This window comes from Saccostrea cucullata, unplaced genomic scaffold (genome assembly GCF_032062105.1).
Source record: "Saccostrea cucullata isolate Sc308-1 unplaced genomic scaffold, CSIRO_AGI_Scuc_v1 ctg2332, whole genome shotgun sequence".
In the NCBI taxonomy this organism is placed as follows: domain Eukaryota; kingdom Metazoa; phylum Mollusca; class Bivalvia; order Ostreida; family Ostreidae; genus Saccostrea; species Saccostrea cuccullata.
In genome coordinates, this window is record NW_026927295.1 from 184188 (window position 1) to 208227 (window position 24040).

The following is a 24040-nucleotide window of genomic DNA, read 5'->3' on the forward strand; positions in this document are numbered from 1 at the left end:
CTGATGTATAATACAGTTTTTGAGGTTTGAATATTTTTTTTTGAGTAAGATAATACTACAAGAATAATCTGACATCATGATGACGTCACAATGCTACTGAAGTCATTATGACATCATCAATCATGCAATAGATTTATCGCTGGAAATCAAAACTGGTGGCAAAAATTGCATGAAAATTTTCCGAGGGTGGATAGCAAAAACTAAACCCCGGGGTATAGCTTTGCTATGCGTGGACTATCAAAGATAGCTATTTTACCTTCTTAACTTTATGTAGGAAACATTTTAACAGAAGTATAATAATCAAAACTAAATAGCGCGAATGTGACAAGAATGACAACAAGTAATACAGGGTATGCGAGTTTTTGAAGACTCAAGTGCATTTTTATGCAACACTGCACCTTCATCTCACGTATAACGCAGTTCTATATTTATTAATAACATTTAATAATGTTTTTTGGCACCAAATACAGAGAAGGCCGAACCCTTTTGGCATAAGAAAAAAAGAAGATAAAAAATGATAACATGCTATATAATGTGTTTATTAATAATTTGAATAACAGAATTTTGAAAAGAGAGGACAACGGAGCTTTAGAACATCTCTAAATGGATGCTTCCTTTACAATTTAGAAGTTTTTGACGAGGAACGCCCATCCCTGATCCCTGACGGGATGGATGTTCCAACGTAATACCCATTCCTGATCCCTGACGGAATGAGTATTTATAGGGCCAAAGTTCCGAAAGACGTGAACATTTTGGAATAAGTAAATTTTGTTCCGCAATGCTAGCATTAGATCTGTCTCCAAGGCCCCACATTGCAAAAGAATTTTGTTTAAAGGGTTCAAAAAGGAAATGGATTACATTAAACGCCAAAAAAATAAATAAAGAGCTCGGGTGTCCCCTCTTTGGGTCCAATATTCAAAATTAAAAGCTTTAAAATAATTGTATGAATTAAATATTAGTCAGTGATATTAAGAGTCAAATTCATTCGGCAGTGATATTGACGTTGATATATTTCTCGAGTCTCTCTATCTCCTTGTGGACCACTTCAATCTCTTTCTGAATACGGGCTTCCTCTCTCTCTTCCGCTTGTCCGCTTCCGTTTCTCGATCTGGGCTTTTTCCTGCGATTTTGTAAAACATACAGAATTTGTTACAAATATTCTATTTTTTTTTTCAAGTAATAAACACAGCTTGACATGAAATGTATAACAGCATTTCAATAACTCGAAGTTGTTTTTGAGAACAAAATATTGTTACTTTGAATTCATCTCTAGCACATGCAACTAAAACAGGATCGCAGGCAGGACACGAGGCCCCTCAGGATGTTACGCTTCGGCTGAAACGAGATTTTTTTAAATATATAAAATAAAGCTCATATTATCATTGAAGGGGTAATCATTTCAAGATATTAATTAACTTGATTGAGTAAAATTTCAACTCCATCATTTTTTCAACCTTTCAAATTGAGAAGGTATTTTAAAAAAATATTTAAAAATCATTTTTTTTAAAAATAAAAACAGGACTTGACCACCAAATTTATGATTTTTTGTTTTTACAAATTTGTCCACGTTTTCTTACCTTAAATCTTGCCCTGCATCCGCCCTCAGATACAGATACGGCCGCTGAGAATGCGCTGTGAATGGCTGTTAAGGACAGTCGCCTAGCCTATATGTGAAAAATGTCATAAACTGAATATCTTGAAATGATCCTGAATATAAACTCATTGAATTGAGCTCTGAAAATGGTTTGTACAAACATCTCATAAAAGACGCAACAATATTGCGTATAAACACTTTTTAAATAGTGAAAACTTTAAGAATACAATACCTCCTCTTCAATGCTCTCTCTAGAAAACCCAGTTCTGGATGGAATTGGTGAGGTCTTAAAGAAAAAACAACCTTGATTTATTATAAGTTCAGTAGAATTTTGATATAAGAGCTATTATCACATGAGATTGATTGATTATATGTTGTTTAACGTCCCTCTCGAGAATTTTTCACTCATATTGAGACACCACCGCCGGTAGAGAGCTGCAATTTTTTTTCTATACTCGGCACTTGCGGTCATTGCATGAGCAGTGAGGGATCTTTTTCTGCTGCGACATAGAACCAGTCTCCATTTCCAACAGTGGATTCGAACCCGCGACGTAAGGATCAAATCCTTACTTCGCGCGTCTAGAGTAGACGCCCTAACCACTACGCCACGCGGGCAACATGCATAAGAGGATTCTGTTATGATCACAGGCACTTAACTTTACATATCTTTTTTATTAAAAAAAAAAAAATATTTACTAGATATAGGCAATCGACAACCCTCCGATGATTCCCTCACATTCATCATTTCATTAATAGGTAAGTTGTTTTTTTTTTAAATAAAAAAAAATATATAGTCTAGTGTTTGTGGATACGATATACGTACACAAAAGAAAACTTTTATCATATACAAACAAATTCAAACAATTTTATTTTGGTTAAGACCATTTTTTCTCGGTACACACATAAAAAATACACAATTTTATTGATAATAGTAAATTGGTTAGTGCGCAAGCGTGATTACCTTTTCCATTTCCTCTAAATCCTCAGATATGGTTGGCATAACTGCGGCAGTTGATGACTAGTGTAAATAAAACAATATCTTCAATCAATAAATTTTCAAGTCAAACAGTTACATGTCGAAAGTTACCTTACGGTCATTCTGAAATTACTCTTTCGCAATTGATACTTCTTTTTCTTTCAATAAGTGTTATCTAGACCACATTGTAAACCAAAATTTCTATTTCCAAACTTTAGCAATGGTAGTCGATAGATTTTTACTGGTTGTACAGAAAAGAAGAGCTTACTGGTCTCATCCTCTCGTAGCTGCTCTCAAGCTGCTCTCTTGCTATGAGCATTCGTATCATTGTAGAAGTGGAGGTCTGAGGGTAGATAGAAGTCAAAGAAATAAGAAAAAAAAGATTTATTAAACAAACAAGATGTGTTTGTGAAACACTGATGCTGCCGTATGGCCTATTATGGCGAGAATTAAAGTTTCTCAAATGCAAGTAAAATTCAAGGTCAAAATTAAAAGGTCAAATTGTCTGTATCCAAAGAAGGTCTTTTTATAAAGGAATCACCTGTGAAATATAAAATTCCTATAGTCCTAACGGTTAAACTGTTATGGTCAAGGTTAAAGTTTTTTTGGGAAGTTGGTCAAACTTAAATTCAAGGTCATCAGGTCAAATACTTTTTTACCCTAAGAAAGACCCTGTCATAGTCTGCACATGTCAAAGGTCTAATTCAGAGGTACCCGGAGATAGTTTTTGTCACAAGGAATACACCTGTGAAATATGAAAGCCATAGATCCACTTCAAGCATACTTAAAGCTTATGGCCGAGGTACAAGTTTGTGCGGAAAAAATGGACAAACAGACAGGCTGACCGACGGAAAAACAGGGCACAAACTATATACGCCCGAATCTTAGATTACGGGGACAAAAATATTTTTCCTCTTTTTTAGTATACATGGAAGATTAACCTGGGGGAAAAAATTGCGTATGGTGTATAATGTAGGGTTGGCAGATTACAGCTGATTATACATGTATAACAAGAGGTCCATGGACCACGATGCTCATCTGAGTCAATATGTTCTTGTCAATATGTTTCATCAGCCAATTTCTTTTGATATACATTCATATGTAAAACGCCTTTTCTAGCTCCAAGTGTCATATTTGAACAAACTGAATCTAAACTACCCGGGAAATTGCTATCAGTTCATATTCATATATGATAAACTATAACTTTATAATGGAGAGGGGGTCATGACTAGATCTAACTTGAATTTAAACAAAATTGAATTTCCTTTCCACCCAGCTAGGATGCTTTGTAACAAATTTGGGTCAAATTAGTCCTTAAGAAGTAGTTGAAAATCTTATGTTTACAGATGGACAGACAGACAGACGAACACCAGGCAAAATTTGATCAGAAAAGCTCACTTGAGCTTTAATTTCAGATCAGTTGAGCTAAAATGGTATGGAATAGGTCATGTGTATATATATATAGATCTATGCGTGCCGATACTGCGTATATATAAATAGAAGCCTACCAGCTCCCTTCTCGGTAGTATGTGGGTGACTACAGGCTCCTGTTCCACTTCATCGTCTTCTTCCTGTAAAATAAAGTACTAATTATATTACAGGAATATATTGCTAAAAAGAGGCACATTTGCTTAAATGTAGAAATGTCGAATTGATTTCAGCTGAATATAAAAAATTTCTAAGCTAAGGCTTATGATTTTTTTTTTTTATTTTGTGCCAGTCATATATTTTTGGTCCCCTACTGGTTAAAGTGGCAGGGGACTAAAATTAACTCTGGGTCTCTCCGTCCGTCTGAAAGAGAAAATTATCATTTGTCTTATTTTTAGTTCTCTTATAAATGAGGCCCTGGAATATATTTTGTATAATGTAGTCGCATGCATTTGTGATTGAAAAAAACAAACAAACTTGAATTGATTTCATTTGAATTCCGAATATTACTGTACATATTTTTAGTATTTTAAAAACATTATGATCCGTAATTACTGTAAATCGCTATTTATTCGCGAGAACCTTATTTTCGCGTAATAGCGCGAGGCAGAATGCTTGCGAAATTTCATTCTCACGTATGATAATAGAATTCCTTAAGATTTTATACCGCAATGACCACAATTCGTAAAAATTTTATCTAGCTAATATATATAGTCAATGACTATCTCGCGAAAATAAGGTATCGCGAAAATTAATGAGTGTTCCAATGAGAAACGAATAAAAGTCCTCTTTAACTGAAGCAGCACGTTCATAGTCTCTCTCCTTTGTTTACGAATAGACACTTACTTGAATTTTTATACCAAAAAGGGGCAGGTTAAATATTTCTTTTCGCATCTTGTCATTTTTATTGTGTAATACAATGTACATATAATACTTCAAAACTCGAACAGCGAACCCCCAAAAAATTATACACAAATTTGTTTATCCAATTTTCAGAATTCATGTATAAATATTCGACCCCCACTCCCTCATCAGTTTCTATATTTCTGAAAGAAAAACACCCTATTAACTTGTGATTTCAAAAAGTATTGAAACATGAAAAAAAGGTTACCTCAATCACGCCAAGATCCATTATGTATCCTACAAAAGAAATTGAAAAAAAAAATCAGCTGGTATTCAAACCTGTGTCCGTATGTTTTAATTTAAAGAAATTACTAAAGAGGTGGTGGGGGGGGGGGGGTCCTCGTTATCTCTTAGGAATGATTAACCATCTTAAGACCAACAGATAGTACAGCTCATTGTAGTCATTTGTCCTGATTTTTCAAAATATTATTAGAAATAATCTCTTAATCTTTCTGTAAAGTTTTGCCCCCCCTCTCAAATTGTGATTCTGCGGTAGCCTCAATGGTTCATGATATAAAACTATGTGTGAACATAACAAAGTGAAGCACGTGCTCTTTAAAAAAAAAACATGTAAGCAATCATTATCATGTAAAATTTTAATAATGTCTTCTTTGTACATATTTTGAACAATAAAGATTCCAAAGAAAGCGAATATGCTTTATATTTTGATCTTTTTAAAAAGAAATTATAACATATCTTTGGAATATTTTTAATACACTTTACCTATGACCTACTGTATGTGCCCCCCCCCTTTTTTTTTACCAGATCTAGAGTCAGTAATTTGAGCATGATTGAATCGAATCACAATTGGGGGCATGTGTATAAGAATAATGCCCGTGCTTTGCTTTGGTAAACACGAAATATGTGTCAGATCAAAAAATGAAATAGGAGGTGCACAATGGCATCATCACCCATTATGTAACAAAGATTCCGTGATTGTCATAAAAAATAATCCATTCAGTAGTAGAGGAGGTGTTGTAGATAAAAAATGGGTACCCCAAAGCGTAACAGACCAACGTACCTGAGACGGACATCCCGATCAATTTATACCCCCGACTTCAAATGTGTGTGTGTGTGTGGGGGGGGGGGATAAAAATATATAACGCATTAATTATTAAATTAGATTAGAGAATAGACACGAGAAAGATACTAGTAAGTCAGGTTAAATGCCTGAGGCAAGAAACCATATAAATCTCACCCTACTTCGTCAGGAAAGCTTAAAAAGGGATAATGTATTTACAAAACGCAGAGGGATTTCTGAGATTTTTGTTTATATTAACTTAATATATACTGAAGCATATATGAATAATTGGTTGTGAAGATTTGCTTACTCCATCCCACACTTTTTTAGTATGTGACACTACTATTCTAAACAACCGTGGCACAGAACTTTTACATTTCCCATGTACCATGCCCATGTATACTCCTTTCATATTTTCTTAATTCCATTTAAAGTCCCTTTGTAAATTATCGCAGATTTTCGTAGATTACATTCTATAAATTAATAACATTTATTATACATGATTGTAACATATTAGTATTTTAAGATTTAACAATGAGATTTTAAAAGAATTCCATGCAATAGAAATACTCACCACTTTTATCAGCTGATAAGGCTGCCAATTTTTTGTTTGTGACGTCAAAGAATTATTCCTTGACGACGTCACAATGGGCTTTCTTGGTGACGTCACGTGATTAAAAGTAGGAACGATCACTCTAAATGTATTTCCTCCATGCATATTTATAATCATGATATGGGGTTGTAGCGTAACGTAATACTGGTCTGTCTGGAGCCCGAATGCAATCTACGAGAGTAAAAGAAAAATCCAAATGGACTCAACGTCTATGGTTCGGGAAACAACCAACTCCACATGATTCTCATCTTCATCATATTTCCTGAAATATTAACAACCAGAACAACACACAATTAATATCGGTAAACATATTTAATACTCGTTATCAAAAGGCCTTGGCTGTGAAAATTAAAAAAAAATGTTTTTAAAATTAATTTAAAAAATATTTCAAACATTATCCTTAAAAATCAAAAGAAAAATGTTTACATAAAATTTCAGTACACCAAACATGCCCACTGTTGGATTTGAGAGGGCGGGGCGTGTTTCAAAGTATGACAAAACTAATATTTATTAAGAAATACTTGGGTTTTATGATTATATGGCATAGGCGTTGGAACCGGGGGGGGGGGTCTAAAAGTTTTTGTTTTTTTTTTACGCCCCCCCCCCCCCCTTTCAATTTGCTTCCGACGCCAATGTGCACAATTGCACTATATATGTAAAATAGAATACAATATGTGAAAGTCAATCAATGGTATAGATAGAGTCTCGGAAAAGAAATGGTACCCCCAAAATCCCGAAATGTATTGCACCTCTCCCCACCGCGGGCTTCGACATCACTTAACTGCCCTTCCTCCAAACATCCATATTCTAAAACCTCGATCTGCATGCATTGACTGTGAAATTGATGCCCCTCCCCTGGTCAAATATTTATTTTTCCATTGTAATGCGAGAATTGAACTCATGCAGAAAACGACAGAGCTAGGCTTACAGTGAATCAAAGACAGAGACCCCGGAAACTCCTGGGTTTCACAAAAAGGTATACGCCAATCATTTTCTCGGAGATAATGTCATGCCATTTTACCAGATTTTCTTCAGAAATAAGATTTAGTTATAAATTGTTTGAAATTAAGCAAAGTTAAAACTTGCACAGAAACTATACCAAAAACGTTTACTTGAGGGCTGGGTGAGTATTTTTCATTTTACTGATATCATCTCCAAGAGTTACATAAAATGTTCAGCGATACGTTGAATAGTTAGTAGAAAAATAATAAAGGATTTGGGATCTTACATTGAATTGCACGTAGTCTTTCGACGATATAATTGAAATTAAATTATTTAAAAGACCTATAAAAATATATAATAAATGTTTTTCATTTGAATTTTCTCTTACAAACTCTTAAAATTAATATTTCATATGAAATGGTTTCAAATTTCATTGTCAAGAGGCATGCAAGCTATTTATAAAAGTTGAAAGCTCACAGAAAAATGTGCATGGATCGAGATTACAACACATGACCTGTATCTACACACGTGCACTTTCTTTCTTTCTTTTTTGGTGGGGAGGGGGGGGGGTGTTTTATTTGTTGGTCATGGAAATTTTGGTAGTTTATAACCCCCTCCCTTAAAGAAATGTAATTACCTTGTTTGGGCCTTGCATGCATACACCTAACTTTACATCTAAATTAGAAATATTTATTTATTTTTTTAGAATTTTTATTAATCTTAAATTTAAGATAATCGCTGAGTGTAATAAAGACCCACAACATTGAATTCGTGTGAAATAAAAAAGAGATTCAAAGTAGGGGGGGGGGCTAAGCCCCCTCCCCCCCCCCGTTCCAACGCCTATGGCAGATAATCATAAAACCAAAATAAAGCTACTGCACCTCAAGTCCAACTGAGGATGAATTGCATTTTTTGCTAGAATGTCCACTTTACAATGACTCAAGAAAATCTTTAAAACCTTTCCTAATTTGATCCTATTGTTTAACAATGTTGACCTGTTTAGATGGATTATGTCAAATGAAGATTCCGAGTTTGTTGACTTGTTTTATTATGCCAACTTATAAGTGCAAATTTTAATAAGAGAAAACAACAAAATATTGCAGATATTATACATAGGCCATTTATTATGTACATTTTATACATCCTAAAAGAAGATAGCCAACTCTCTGTTCATTATACAATGTTTCTTTTGTTCTGTTTTTGTATATATAACTGTGATGATTTTGGACATTGTTCTGTATGCTCCACTGTTGGCCCAAATTGGTTGAATTAATATTCTAAAATATTCTGAATATTCTAAAGACCCACAACATTGAATTTACAACTGGACCCCCCCCCCCTTCGCGCTTCCTTCTCTATTCTCTAATTTTGAAAAAAAAGAATAAAGGAAATAGAATAAAGGGGACTTCTCTTCATTGTAAATTTGAAATCCACAATCAGAGATCTACATCAGAAAAATAGTTTATTACAAATAGGAGCCTACAAGTCGCATTGCCTAATGACCGGCTTCACTGTTGTAGTAATTGCTATGGAAATGACGTCACTTCCCCCTAATTTCGCAAGCATTGAGAAGTAAATAAATCGCTTCGCTGCAGCGTACTAGGTAAGGTTTGGGGGTATTTCTCAAGTTTATCTTGGTTAAATGCACTCTTTAAGCGAGGTTTTTTAAAAAGGTAAGTGAATTCGAGAGGCTAAAAGAGCATTGTAAGATATCACTGCACTATATCAAAATTAACACGAAAATGGAGGAAAAGGAGGGGGGGGGGGTGCGAGCACCTGTGTTTACATGTATTTTTGAATTCAATCCATGCACCCCTGCTATCCTCCAGCTATATTTTTATTTAGTTTAAGCAAGTGCATATAATTTTGTTCATATATCAGCTATTAATCTACAGAAATGTTAAATACGATCAAATTTTAATTATTTATGATGATAAACACTGAACAATCAATGAATGTCCATTAACCTATTTATCTAAATTATAAAATAACATGTATACTGAAGAATAGAATCCTTAACCAAAAAGACTTAAATGAATTGCCAAGTTTTGAATTCACGTTGATAATCACTTCCCAATGTTTTGCACCCTATTTAACCTGTTTTCCATCTAAATCTTGTTTTACCGGTGTGTGTTTTCTTTTTCCTAATCCATCACTAGGCCTGCTGTTAAAACTACACCAACATGTCTGGGGTAAGTAGAATAATCATATATTTTGATTAAATGTAATCCTCTAGTTTAGTTTAGACAAAATCCAAATTTTACAGATTGCCTATACATATCAGGGTCAATTCAATTTTTACTCACTGTAAATTGTCTCAGCAGGTGACATACGTAGAGTCTATGCAAAAGCATTTTTTTTTACCACATAGGACATTGAATCCTGTGTATTCAATCAACATACTGAATCAACTGAATCAAACTGTGTCAGACCAAAAATCTAATGTAAAAAAAATGAAACGCATGAGAAACTGAAAAAACAGAACCAAGGAAATCTTATACTGCAGATTGGTCTATAAGTTTTCAATCAAATGCATTGATTTATGGATTTGAATTTATGCAATATTTTTTTTTACAAATAACCAACATCTAGATGACTGTCTCAAAATAGTATAGTTTAAAGCCGCACTCTGACGCATCATACCAGAGACACTATACACATCTATCAGGCTCAATGGTCTGATGTCTTTTGCATAGACTGTACGTCTAGGCCCCAGGATCATGAATCAGACATACACTTAAATAAGTCAAATTTTGTTTGCTCATAAAATGTTTCCTTTTTTTAAACAAATACCCAACTTTACAGATAACATTAGATTTTTGACAAGCAGTCAAGTTAATAATTTTAATTTTGAACTGCTTCATGACACTGACAGACCTCTACATCGAACGATCATTTAATACAGATAAAGATTTTGAAATCCAGGGGTCTGACATACCATTTCGTCCCTTCAAGTCTCAATTCATTTTATTTTGTGACTCAGGCTATACATGAATATATAAGATCTTTTATAATATTATGAATTTTAAAAAAAATGTGCTGACATTTTATTTGCTTTCAGGAGGTAACCATGGAAACCCTCAACAAATATGTTGCCCTTGACAACAAAATCCGCATACTGGAGAACAAAAATATCCGCAAGACGTACAACAGTCTCCAGAAACAATACGACGAGACACTGGCTACCGTCAAAAATCTAGAAAACCTCTACGAGCAATGTAAAAAACAAACGTAAGTGTTTGGGGATTCTGTGCCCCTGGTCACTGATGACATATGAGTTTTAATATTTACATTTCCAATGTCTTTGTCCGAGATAAAATTACAAATAATAAATGTACTTTATTTACCCATCAATGTATTGGTTCATCGGAATATCCCTGTTTGTACTAAACAAGTTTGACAGATATTTCTTAACATTAATATTATTCTGATATTAAATTCATCCTAGCCATGTCCACTTCTTTTTCACTTACTCCTACTCCGCATTTCATTTTTCTTAAACCACAACCATTTATGAACCAATATAGCTTTATGAAAAAATTTCAGTTTTTTTCTCTTGTCATTTGTAGTTTTATCTCTGACAAAGAAGTTTGAGATGTAAATATATGTGGGTGAAGTTTATGTTAGGTATGTATAAAATTAATATATGATTGTTATCTACAGAGCAAAAGAGAAAGATGATGTGGACAAGCTAGATATCAAATCCTTTCTGAACAAGGAGGCCTTCGACAAGTCAATGTCCAAAGAACAGGTAACATTTTCAGATCCATCCATATGTATTCAACATTAAAAGCTCACAAGCTCCTACTGTATTTAGATTTCTAATTGATTTCTCCAACTTGAAGGCTGAATACTTAGAAGCTTTAAACAAAGAGGAAGTAATGAAGAAAAAGCTGGATTCTGTAAAGGCCCAGGTAGGAGAGAAAGACAAAGAGATGAAGAAAGCGAAAGAATCCATGGAGGAGTTAGAGAAGTTAGTTCAGGAACAGGAAACCTTATTGTGTAAGTAACTTACGTAGGTAACTTTCATGTATGGTAACATATGTAAGTTACTTCTCTAAGTAACATGTGTATGAAACAAGGATAAGTAACAAGTGTAAATTACATGTGTTAGAAACATATGTAAGTTACTTCTCTAGATCTAGATCTGTGTAACACGTGTATGAAACCAGTATAAGTAACATGTGTAAATTAAATGTGTAAGATGTTTTTTTTCAGCTGAAATTTTTGATGGTGCATATGGTAGTGACCTTGAAAACAAATTGGAAAGTGACCTTGACCTTGTCAGGGAAAAGAGGCAGAGGATAGGTAATGCCAAGTACAAGTGGACCAATGGTAGGATCCTACTGCAACACGCCTGTAATCAGCTGGCCTTTGCCAACAAACGCTGGGGCGACATACAAAACTCATCTCTGTAAGTAGGCTACTATACTGAAGCACAAAACTCATCTCTATATATAGGCTACTTACAATACAGGATAAGATGTTATGTATACAAATTCTTGTACATACAAAACTCGTCTCTGTATGTGTGTGACTTATAATACAGGATAAGATCTTATGTATAAACAAACGCTTGGCCGTCATACAAAACTCATCTCTGTAAGTGTGCGACTTATAATACAAGATAAGATCATATAACTTTATGCTTTTGGAAAAAGAAAACAATTTTTTTTCTTTTATTTCAACATAGAGTATATTTTAATAAGCTATAAAGTTGAACACACTAAAGTACATTATTTCTCATACAATAAAGAAATTATCAAATATAATTCTCAGGGAAAAAAATTAAATGTTCAAAAAGCAGGATAAATTTATTAATTTGATGTGTACTTTGAAAGAAACATAGAAAAATATAATCTCATTTTATACATTTGCTACATTAATATAGAATTGCTTTAAAAAGATCTTTTTTGGTAAAATGGTGTTTAGGGGAGGGGTCAGAACATTTTTTAGATGTGTTGGAAGCATTGCATCTGGAAATCTGGAAATTTTTACATCGATTTTGTTTTGCGAATTCGGGTCAAAGTGCTGTTGATAAATTTTTACGTTTCAAAATTTTGCTAATGACCACTGCTTTTTTACATTTCCTTATTGGTGATTTATTTTGAAGAAAAATATTTTTGCGAATGCAATGAACTCGCAAATTTGCTAAAAATTTATCTACAGTAAAAATTTCCAGATTTTTGGTATATAAATCTGATATTGAAAAAGAAAACCTCACTTTAACAGTTCTTTCCTATGTATTCTCCAGAAACATGCAAGAGAAATATGGCATTGCCACAGAGGCCCGAAACAACCTAATCGCAGCCATACAGAATCTACAGAGCTGTCTGTCTGTATCTGTCGACAACATGACTTCCCCTCTGTAAACCCAACATTCACGACCTTCTGGAGAAGGCCACTAATAATATTTACAAACTTGGTACAAAGCATTCTTGGGTGAAGGGAATTTAAATTGTCACACAAAAAAGGGACATATCCCCTCTGCTACAGTGGTTTGATAATGTAAGTGTAAAAAAAGGGTTGATCAGAAAAAATCTTTTTCTGAAGATACAAAAATTAAACTGAAAATATTGGAAGCATCTCTTTTTTGTTTTAGTGTAATAAGTCTTTGAAAATTGTTGAAATCATGATCACTCCACTTGTAAATTTGGCCACAATGGGGAATCAAAGTTTTACTTGGAAATATATAGGAAAAATCTTTGAAAATCTTCTTCTCAAGAACCACTGGGCCAAAAAAGCTTAAACTTATGTGGAAGCATCCTGGTATAGTGAAGTTTGAAATTGTTCACATCATATGGTGTAATAAATTTTTACTTAGAAATATATAGGAAAAATCTTTGAAAATCTTCTTCACAAGAAACTGGGCCAGAAAAGGAAACTTATGTGGAAGCATCCTGGTATAGTGTAACAAAAGTTCAAATCATGATTATTTTGCATAAGGGCGGGGCCACAATGGGGAATCAAAGTTTTACTTGAAATATATAGGAAAAATCTTTGAAAATCTTTGCATAAAGTAAATACTGGGCCAGAAAAGCTGAAACTTATGTGGAGCATCCTATATAGTATATAGATTTTAAATTGTTCTTTTGACATCATGACCCCAAGGGGTTAAGGGCAGGGAAACTGGGGAATCAAATTTTTAAATAGAAATATATAGGAAAAATCTTTGAAAATCTTCTTCACAAACTGATACCACTTCTCATATTCACATGCTGAAACTTATTGGAAGCATCCTGGTATAACACAGTAATAGAAATTGACATATGGAGGCAACTAAGGGGCCAAATGGGGTATCAAAGTTTTACATAGAAATATATAGGAAAAATCTTTGAAAAGAAAGAACCACTGGGCCAGAAAAAGTGAAGCTTATGTGGAAGCATTCTGGGGTAGTGTAAATTCTGAATTGTAGGAATCATGACCCCCGGGGGAAGGGCGGGGCCACACTGGGGAATCAAAATTTTAAATAGAAATATATAGGAAAAATCTTTGAAAATCTTTATTCTAAAGGAACCACTGGGATAAAAAATGTGAACATTGTGCCCATGGATTAAAATAATTTGGGTAGTGTAGATTATCAAAATGTCTAAATTATGATCAGTGGGGTAGGGTGGGGATGCATTATGTATAACACGGGGGAAATCTGGTAAAGAACAGAATGGTCAAAGCTTCTCAGGTGAGCGATGTGGCCCATGGGCCTCTTGTTAACAAATCTTTCCTATGTATGCTCCAGAAACATGCAAGAGAAATATGGCATTGCCACAGAGGCCCGAAACAACCTAATCGCAGCTATACAGAATCTACAGAGCTGTCAGAAGTACCTTGACAATATCGACTTCCCCTACTGTAAACCCAAGGAGGTCACGACCCTGGAGAAGGCCACTAATAATATATACATAGACATGCAGTCCCCAGACAGACACAAACACGCCGGGGAATGTTATAAAGTCACACACAAAAGGGCAGCGGCTCTGCTACAGTGGTTTGATAATGTAAGTGTAAAAGTAGGATGATGAGAAATTAAATCTTTTTCTGAGATATACAAAAATTTTACTAAATATTTCCATCTCTTTTTTGTTTTCTTTATGATAAGTCTTTGAAAGTTAGTTGACTTGATTTCTTGATCACTCCTGTATTCCAGTGGGCCACTGGAATGTAAATTTGGCCCAGCGATCTTAGGACTCTAATATGCATGTAAATCTTGTGTACCTGTGTCTTGGTGTCTTAAGCTAAGAAAGCCAAATATGCATGTAAATCTTGTGCAGCTGTATATGTGTTTGACAAGAGGGCGAGGACAATTGAAATTGGCATGGGAGGCCTCGTGTAATTTAAATTTATTAGTCTACATTTTTAAAATCTGAATTAACAATTTTATTCACAATGAAATGGAATTATAATTAAGAATCACTGTCTAGTTTAAGTAGAGTATGCCAGGAACATCAACAATAGTTGGAAACATGGGATTATAATGCATAATGGGCTCCTACATTTCCAACTATCATTCATACCCTGGCATACTCTACTAATAAGACTGTGATTCCTAAAATACATTGCATAAAGTGAATATTTTTAAGTAAGACACTCTGACGTTAAGGAGGAGAAAATTTACATAGATTTTCTTTTTAAGTTCTTTTGACATTGATCAATGATGTCCCTCTTAGTTGGTTACACAGTGGAAACTGTTACATGTATTTTAACAGACAAGAACTTGACAGTTCAGATGGTGTTTACAAACTAATATTTACATCCACTGAATATTTTTTCTCCTTTATTTCTTAAGAAAACCCATTGCGTTAATCAGTGCATGAGTTACACTAGGCATGTCACCTGTATCGATTTCTTGCTCAGTGGCTGTTTCATCAATGAAACATATACATGTAAACATGTTCGCAACGTTCGCATTGTTAATGCAATAATTAATCTTTTTAATCCTACTTTAAATGATTATTGAAACAGATATAAATGTAAACAATAAAATGTCTTTCTTCAGTTGTTAGAATGGGAATAAATGTCCCAGCTATTGCAGAAAAAATTTACATAACCTGCTTATGCGGGTTATATATTTTTTCTGCAACAGCTGCGACATTCATCCTCGTACTTTATTGTTTAAATGTTGTCCAGCTTCTCAAATTCACATGTTTTGTCCTTTTTTCCCTAGGTCATTAACACAGTAATAGAAAAAGATATACTGGAGGCCACTAAGGAGGAGTCTGAGGCAAACCGAAAGCTGAGGGCTGAGAGGATAAAACTACTGAAAGAGAAAGTAGAGGGGGAGGGCGGAAAGGTGGACATTGATGACACAGGTAGGTGGTGCTAAAGTGTGAAAATGAAAGTAAATTGTCAATCAGAAAATTGGAAAAAAAAAAGAAATTTCACATGATTTAAGGTTCATTATAAATTTTCTTTTTTCAAAGGGGGATAAATGTTATATAAATTATATCTGTAAAGTAGAAAGCCTGGATAAAAAATGTGAAAATTTACTATGTAATTCAAATGATTTTTTTTTTTGAAACTATTTTTCTTATTTCTTTTCAAAACTAGAATTAAATGTTTTATTTGCAGTCATATGACATTAATTAAACATTTTTACAATAATAAATTATTTTTCCATCTAAAAAAGTGTTATTTTAAGAATTTGTTTTTATTGTGCCTTGGTTATGAGTATATATGACCAATTTGTATAAATGTAGAATGCATGACTGTATTAAGCAACATTGTTACATGTACTGTACACAGTTGAGTAAAATTGTTTTTAATATTATTTCCTTAAAAAGCAAAAAAACCTGGTAAGATAATCTATCGTTTATAGATACAAGAGTTTCTTTTAATGGGTTTTTGTTAGTGCTGTTTGAAAATAATGGTTTATTTGTTGCATTTCTTCAAGTTATAGGCTAGAGCATTAATGAAGTTTGAATATATAACTGGTAGTGAAATCAACTGCTGCAAGAATAAACAATATTCATGCTCTATTGTGTGCTTATTTAGAGTGGTCAGTCAAAAGTTCTACTTTGAGAAATTCAAATTATCAACATCAAGATTTTGTGATAATATAAATATTTCTATTGCAAATTATTCAATTGTACAGTAAACCTTGTCCTATCATGGCAACTTGGATATTAAAGAATATGGCTGAATTATACAACATTGTTTTCAATAAAATTTACTGAAAAAGACTTCAAATGTATAGGTCATATTAAACAAGAATTTGGAATACACAGTATCAGGATTAGGCTAGTTTTACTGATTACTTTTGATTTCGGTACTTAATGAAAGCCTAAATAATAAATATAATCAGCATGCTTTTGAATATAAATCTTGAATGAGTACACAATCAGTATGTATAACAAAGATTAATACAGCTTCAAGCTTGCTAATTTAGTTAAAAGGTTAGTCTTGCACCAATTTGAATGTTGGGTGAATAAATTTTGTTGAGGAGCTGGATTTAGCAATTTTTTTTATTATAGTATAATTCTATTGAATATCAGATAGAAATGCCAACGATTGATCCGTTTCTGTTGCACTGATCTGTAATATCACAGAGTTTTACATATTTTATGACATCAGTATTTTCAACACTTTTCAATGATTAAAACATTCCATCATCTTTTTTTTAAATTGAAGATGAATTATTACCAAAACTGAGAAACTATCAACACTCTAGATAGAGGTCCACCATGGATATTTGTCTTAGGTTTACTTATTAAGTAAAAATATGCTTCTTTTATTGTAAGAAAAATATTTCTATCCAAAGCACTTGATCAAAATAGAAGAAAAATATAACATGCAGATATCCTCTTGCCCCCTCCCCCACTAATACATGAAAAATACCAAAATTAAAGAAACAAGACAAGTCAATAGAGTGGACATTGTTTCAGGTGTTTACATTGTGAAAATGCCTTGTAAAGGGCACATTTGATGTTACACCTAATGTTTAATAAACAAAAAAAAAAAAAAAAGCTAAAAAGACTAATTTATGCTATGCTGACCTTCTCCTAAATCTTTGATTTTTAGATAGGGAACTTCAAGGTGAGCTGGTAGCAAAGGAAGCCATATATTTATCTACCTGAGCACCGAATTACTCCTATTTCACCCCTTTTTATTCCCTTCCCCAAATTTTTAATTAGTGCATTTGTAAATGTAATGTGCCATCATAACTGTAGAAAATGACTCAGTGAGTTGTCTTTTGGTTATATTCATTATATACATTTTCCCTGGTAATAAGAATATAGAATTTCTCTTAGTTTGAAAAGATAATTATTTATTTTTCTTTTTTTTTATGTTAAATTAAAACAGTGCTGTAGCATTAGAGAGTGGTTGCTAACTCAAACTGTTTCTTTACTTAACTATGTTTAAAATGGTTTTCCTATTAATCTTCCTCAGAAATTTCCAGTAACCTTTTAATTAGGTTATATTGGCTTTGCAGTAACAGTACCATTTGGTGATGCAAGCTCACTTCTTTAAGTAGAAATACTTTATTTCATTGTAATTGCCTTGATTATTTAATCAACTATTTATCTAGTCAATATGAATATCAATTCATTTTCTTATATTTTATATTCTAAATCACTTTTACAATTAACCATACAATAGATGATTTGTTATAAATCTATAGATATAATGTTATCTTTATGAAAACAGATAATATATATATTTATTATTATCAATTTTATATATAGTTCTTAAAATTAAAGAATGAAAATTAAAATCAAATATGTTGTAGAATTTAACATCATGTTTTGCAAAAGAGCCTAGATGAGAAAGAATATCCTGAAATGAACACTTTATATGTTGAAATGCATTGTTAAAGTTGATAAAATTACCCTCTTCTGCATAAACATCATTAAACTAGCAAATTCAATATATACAACAGCACAGTAACTACTCAGATCATTTTGGATTGATGAATTCTTCTTTATTTTTATTTTGATTGGTGAATCCTTTTCTTACCTTTCCTTTGTTTTGATTGTTACATTTGTTTGATTGTTAAATTCTTTTCTTACATCTGTTTTGATTGGTGATTGCTTCTCTTAGCCATACAGCTAGCTGACGATGATGATGAAGCAGCAGATATTGAAATCCAAGCTGTTATCTTCAAAGCTGACAATGAAGAAGATAATTCGGTAAGAGATGCTGTCTATTACAATAAAATAATAATTTGCTAAGAAACACCATCTATTACAATGTCTATTGCAACAAAATAATAATTTGCTAAGAAACACCATCTATTACAATGTCTATTACAATAAAATAATAATTTGCTAAGAAACACCATCTATTACAATGTCTATTGCGATAAAATGATAATTTGCTCAGAAACACCATCTATTACAATGTCTATTGCAATAAAATGATAATTTGCTAAGAAACACCATCTATTACAATGTCTATTGCAATAAAATGATAATTTGCTAAGGAACACCATCTATTACAATGTCTATTACAATCAAAATATAATCTGGTTTTGGACATTGTCTATTACAATGAGTAAATAACTTGGTATGTAATACATATCAATGTTCAGCATTTTGGAATCGTCCGTTTTTTAATATCTACATTGAAAGACTACCAGTACATTGTAAACATATCTCTATGTAGACATATACTATTTATCTTTGTCTAGTTAAAACCTGGAGGACAAGACGTGGCTCCAGCACCCACCCCCGTCCCCCTGAGTGAGCTGGCACCACCCCCCTCCGGCGAGGATTTGTTCGGTAAGATTATGCCATTAATTAGCAAATGAATTTTAATTTAAAAGTTTTTGGAGGAATTCACCATGCTGGTATCTTGAAGGATCAGATGAAATAATTGCCTGGTTAAAAAAGGTCCATTTATTCCCAAAATTACAGCTTAAAATATTAATATTTGTTATAAAGCTAATCTTCAAAAGTTGAACTTCCTGAGATGATAAACGACTAAATTGTTACAAAAACAACTGTGTACACTGTGTTCATAAAGGCTTACATAAGGACAATTTCAAGTTGATGAAACAAGAATATCAACAGTCTCACTTTTTATAAGTCATCATTTCATAAGTATTAGGGTAGATACAATGACCTTGTCAGCAAATACAATTTATCATTGAGTGAAATGCTGACTGACGTTTTTCATACCAATTGTTGGTCCATTAATATACACTGAGATGACGACGGATTTTTTCATCATTTCCCGATCATGACAAGGAGCACACGGCAGATGTGACCGGTCAGCAGGGGATGCTCACTCCTCCATGGCACCTAATCCCACTTCTGATGTTTTGGAGGTCCGTGTTTGCTCTGCTCCTATTTTGATATTGAATATTGTTCGTTATCTCCATATCCTTCCATGAATAACCTCATTAAAAAAATTGAAAAAAAAATCACGTTTTGAATAAATTTCTTTTTCTTGAGAATAAAATTCAATCCAGGAACTACTTCAGTGATAAAGGATTAGTATACATATCATAGCGAAATTGCCTTTATATTAGTAATGTTCTATTTTGTGTAGGTAACATTGAACAACTAAAGAAACAACACGAGAAAGAAGTCAGTGATTTCCAGAAGGCCCAGGAGATGAATAAGGCCCGCCTTCAGCAGGGACTGGAGGCCAAGCTAGCGGCCCGACGACACAAACGGTCGAGAACCACCGCCGAATAGACACTTCACGATACTCATCACTGCTCAACATGTCTATTTTGATTGACCCCATATGAATGTGAATGTTGTAATAGTCAAAGAAAACCCTTTGTAAACACTCTCTCCTGTTGTTACATTAAGGTTGTCTGAGAAGGTTATGTTGGAGTTTTGTGGACTCCGTTTCTGCTTTAAATCACATATTAGTCAAAAGTTACCATTATTACCTAACCTACTATATACATGTAAAATGTAATTAGGCATTTTGAGCTGTTTCACGATTCATTTTATGTTTTTGCGTGATCATGAAACAGCAAACTGTTGACCGGGCCACAGAATGAACTGTTGCCTGTTTAAAGCGTCATCGTGATATTCAAGCGTTTTGATGATCACTATATACGTGCTATATCATTAACTGACTAAATTGGAATAAAAACACACAAATAATCAATTTATTAACTATTAATTAAAATTATTAAATATTAATTTAATCTTTACATTCTGTGTTCAGGTAATTAATAGACTGGTATGTGGATAAACAGTTGTTAAAACTCTTTATTGATTGTTTGTTTGTGTTTATTCCAGTTTAGTTAATTATATAGTAGGTTAGGTAATACAACACTTATTCAAGAGACTACTCGGTGAAACATATATACAATATTTCTCGATAGTGGGGAAGACCTGGGAAACTGTTGCCTGAGGCCGACCTGGGAAACTGTTGCCCGAGGCCTTCGGCCTTGGGCAACATTTTCCAAGGTCTTCACCACTATCTCGGGACAATAGTTTGACTGTTTACCTCGTAGTCATTAATTATACATTTACCAAGTGCGGATACATATGCACAAGTATGGGATTTTGTTTCAAACAATAAATAATAGAATTACTAAGGAAAATACACTTTCCCATCCAGAATTATATGATTTAAACATTGAATTGATTCAACAAACATGTAAAATTTATATTGCAATAACAAAGAAGGCAATCATAAGTACCGGTATTTTCAATAGGGAAATTGTAATAGTATAGGAGCTAGTAGTAATGTATCAAAGTTAAGATTTTAAGTCTTTGGTATATTAAGAATGCATAGTTTTTTTTTTTTTTTTTTTTTTTTTTTTTTTTACATGTATTACGTATGTAAAGTACTACATACTGGAGTGTTAATTACTGATTGAAAAAATAACTTTTTTTGGTTACAAAAATCAAGTTCTTATAGAAATTTAGAACAATCTGTGACAAACCAATTTAATTATAATGTTCTTTATATATTATTGAGAATATATATTGTTGCATGGTACATGCATTAAAAAAAAATATAGTAAAATTTATGCTTGCAGCGAAGTCACGTGAATTTCAAATCCTGTGATTTCAAAGTATGTTTATAACAGATTAAACTTGCTTCTAACGGGCACTCTTGTGTGAATTTGTTTTACAATTTAAAGTTAGGATATGCTTTATTCCAATTTTAATTAATGCTTTTTAATAAAGTAACTTCATGCATAATTTCGCTTTTAGTATATGAATATTATACTCGTATATTCTAGTAGCTTAACATTTTATCAAGTGAACCACCACACATCTTACCAAAGATTGTATGGACTATATGAAAAAAATATGATTTTAAAATTCTAAGTTGGATGCAGCAAGTTGACAGTGTATTTTATGTTGATTGTTGCTTCTTTTCTTTTCTTTTTTTTTTTTTTTTACAAACGTAGATCAATGCAATTTCTTCCTATTAAAGATCTTATACCTCTTACCAGTTTATATTCATGTGTTAAAAAAAAAAGATTTTATTATAGCTGTTTATTCCGTCCAACAAATACTGATATTTATTTTATGTTATTTTATCATGTGTAAAAAAAAATTGCTTCTCATTATTTGTATTTTTTTTATATTTATTTGTGCTTTTTATAAATAAAGTAATTTTAGAAGGCATGTTATTGAAAATGAATATTGTTGTAGAATTTGTGCACACAAATATACTCTGCATCATTTTTATGAAGAAAAGAAAGCACAAAATTATAATACCAAATGTTTTCACTTGAACTTCAAAGAAACCAATCATTTTAAATTTCTCTTTATTTTTATGTTAATAATAAATATTTTTTTTTTTGTATTTAAATTCAACTTCACTAACAATACTTTTGGAAAAGAAAAATCATAACTGACCAATAACATATAAATTTTCCATTTCTATAATCTAATCTTTTCCAGGTTATCTGCATAAAGATAATTTATCTTATGAGAAAAATGTAGAATATACCAATGGGGATTTCTATGTTCTTTTTTTATGTACGAAACCTTAATTTACTTACAACATTACGTAGTTCAAGCTGTTTTAATAAGCTGGGTATTTTGATCTCATGCATTTTTTTCTTTCAAGGGAAAATATTTTTATGTTTTTCCCCGAGCTTACATTCTTTGGTAATATATGCTGAGTCTCGAAACAACCATTCTTTTCAAATAAACATTGTCTCAAATTTATTTTTGAAATTTTTTATGTAGTCCTTGGAAGTATAATTCCTTGCCGACTGTGTTTCCACTGCACAATATTGTAATAAATTAAATTTCAAAAGTCACAAGTTTAAAACAAATGGATCTTGAAGTTGTGATATATGATTGAGTCAAATGGTGACTGACGTTTTTTATACTAATCGTTAGTCCATTATTTATATTCTGAACTGACAACGGGTTTTCCCAGTAATTCCCGATCATGAAAAGGAGCACATGACGGGTGTGACCAGTCGGCAGGGGATGCTCAATCCTCCACGGCACCTGATCTCATCTCTGATGTTTTGGAAGTCTGTATTTGTTCTGCTCCCTTTTTTTGTATTTTTAGTGGACTTTTGAGCATAAGTACTGTTCGTTATCTCCATATATTTCAATTTTGAAATTGTGATATATGAACTTTTTGATAAAAAAATAATGATTTAACACAATCATTAATTTACAGTCTAAAACTTTCTCATTTTCCGAAAAACACACTATACTTACATCTGTTTCAGAGAATGAAAAATTTAAAGGTTTCCTGAAAGTAAAAAAAAAGTTATTATGTAAAATAAAGTACAGGAATTATTTTGAAATTATCAAAACTGGAAAAAAAGTATACAACAGTATTCAATATACACCGTTCGAAAAGTAGAAGGGTGTATATCATTACTGGGGCATCCATCCGCGTGTCCGTTTGTTTGTAAGTCCGTCGGCCCTTTATTGTTCTTTGGGGTTCCCATCTCTTATCCACAACTCCTGTTTTACCACTGAATGAATTCTATTGAGACTTTTACAGAATTTTTTTTACACTATTTAGCTCTTATTTTACTTTTTGATCGGATACATATATAAACTAGGTTTCACATAGCAAAACATGGACACAGGCATTCTTTCTATAATACCGAGGGGTGCCCATCTGTTATTCACAACTCCTATACCACTGAATATAATTTAATGATACTTTTATATATTGTTTATTACATCCTCTATTATATGTCTCTGATAACAATACTATTGCTAAAAACGTTACTGTTTACTTTTTATCAGTTTTCACAATTCATTTATATTGGGATGTTCAGGAAGGAATGCATAAAGTTTTGATTAAGGAAATAAAATTATTTTCAAATCAATGCATTAAAACAATTCTTTTCCCTTGATCGTACTTTTGGCCAATTCTTGTAAATTAACTTCTTGTTGTAAATTTAAGGATGCTGTTTTATTTTTCTACATGTAGCTACGATTTGCTCATTGCGTTTCTGATTCAGAATCATCAAAATCAACCTACCTCTTTTGAAACTTAAGATAAAAGCTAGTTTTTTTTTGCTCAGAATTAGCAGTGTAAACTTGAACATTGATTTCATTTTTATAAAGCGTTAAAGTATTGTGGGATTGAGAATAGGGTCTCAACATAATGTGTTGAAAATAATAAGAAACATTCTTTTTTTATTTCGAAAAAAAAATCTGT

The 24040-nt window shown here is 32.6% G+C and overlaps 2 protein-coding genes across 2 annotated transcripts; one reads left to right on the plus strand and one right to left on the minus strand.

Annotated features, from left to right (window-relative positions):
- Window positions 1-535: 535 nt before the first annotated feature.
- On the minus strand, window positions 536-5718 carry LOC134273979 (uncharacterized). The gene is made up of 9 exons (XM_062756205.1): window positions 5664-5718; window positions 5110-5138; window positions 4079-4141; window positions 2839-2913; window positions 2556-2612; window positions 1827-1880; window positions 1578-1664; window positions 1257-1335; window positions 536-1120 (listed from the first exon to the last, which is right to left on the minus strand). The coding sequence occupies exons 1-8, from the start codon at window positions 5716-5718 to the stop codon at window positions 1270-1272; spliced, it is 486 nt and encodes a 161-aa protein (XP_062612189.1). The 3' UTR covers window positions 536-1120; window positions 1257-1269.
- A 3302-nt stretch (window positions 5719-9020) lies between these two features.
- Window positions 9021-20688, plus strand: LOC134273982 (uncharacterized). The gene is made up of 11 exons (XM_062756208.1): window positions 9021-9080; window positions 9637-9669; window positions 10539-10708; window positions 11141-11228; window positions 11323-11479; window positions 11696-11891; window positions 14214-14472; window positions 15639-15783; window positions 18512-18600; window positions 19101-19191; window positions 19964-20688. The coding sequence occupies exons 2-11, from the start codon at window positions 9661-9663 to the stop codon at window positions 20110-20112; spliced, it is 1353 nt and encodes a 450-aa protein (XP_062612192.1). The 5' UTR covers window positions 9021-9080; window positions 9637-9660; the 3' UTR covers window positions 20113-20688.
- The last annotated feature ends 3352 nt before the right edge of the window (window positions 20689-24040 follow it).

Bases quoted from the DNA above. Each gene is read 5' to 3' on its own strand.
- LOC134273979 (XM_062756205.1), bottom strand. From the start codon at position 5,718: ATGCCCCCAATTGTGATTCGATTCAATCATGCTCAAATTACTGACTCT. The intron at 4,142-5,109 runs GTAACCTTTTTT...TTTATTTTACAG, and splicing joins TGGATCTTGGCGTGATTGAG to GAAGAAGACGATGAAGTGGA. The intron at 1,665-1,826 runs GTATTGTATTCT...TTTCACATATAG, and splicing joins GAGAGAGCATTGAAGAGGAG to GCTAGGCGACTGTCCTTAAC.
- LOC134273982 (XM_062756208.1), top strand. The intron at 10,709-11,140 runs GTAAGTGTTTGG...TGTTATCTACAG, and splicing joins GAGCAATGTAAAAAACAAAC to AGCAAAAGAGAAAGATGATG. The intron at 11,892-14,213 runs GTAAGTAGGCTA...TGTATGCTCCAG, and splicing joins GACATACAAAACTCATCTCT to AAACATGCAAGAGAAATATG.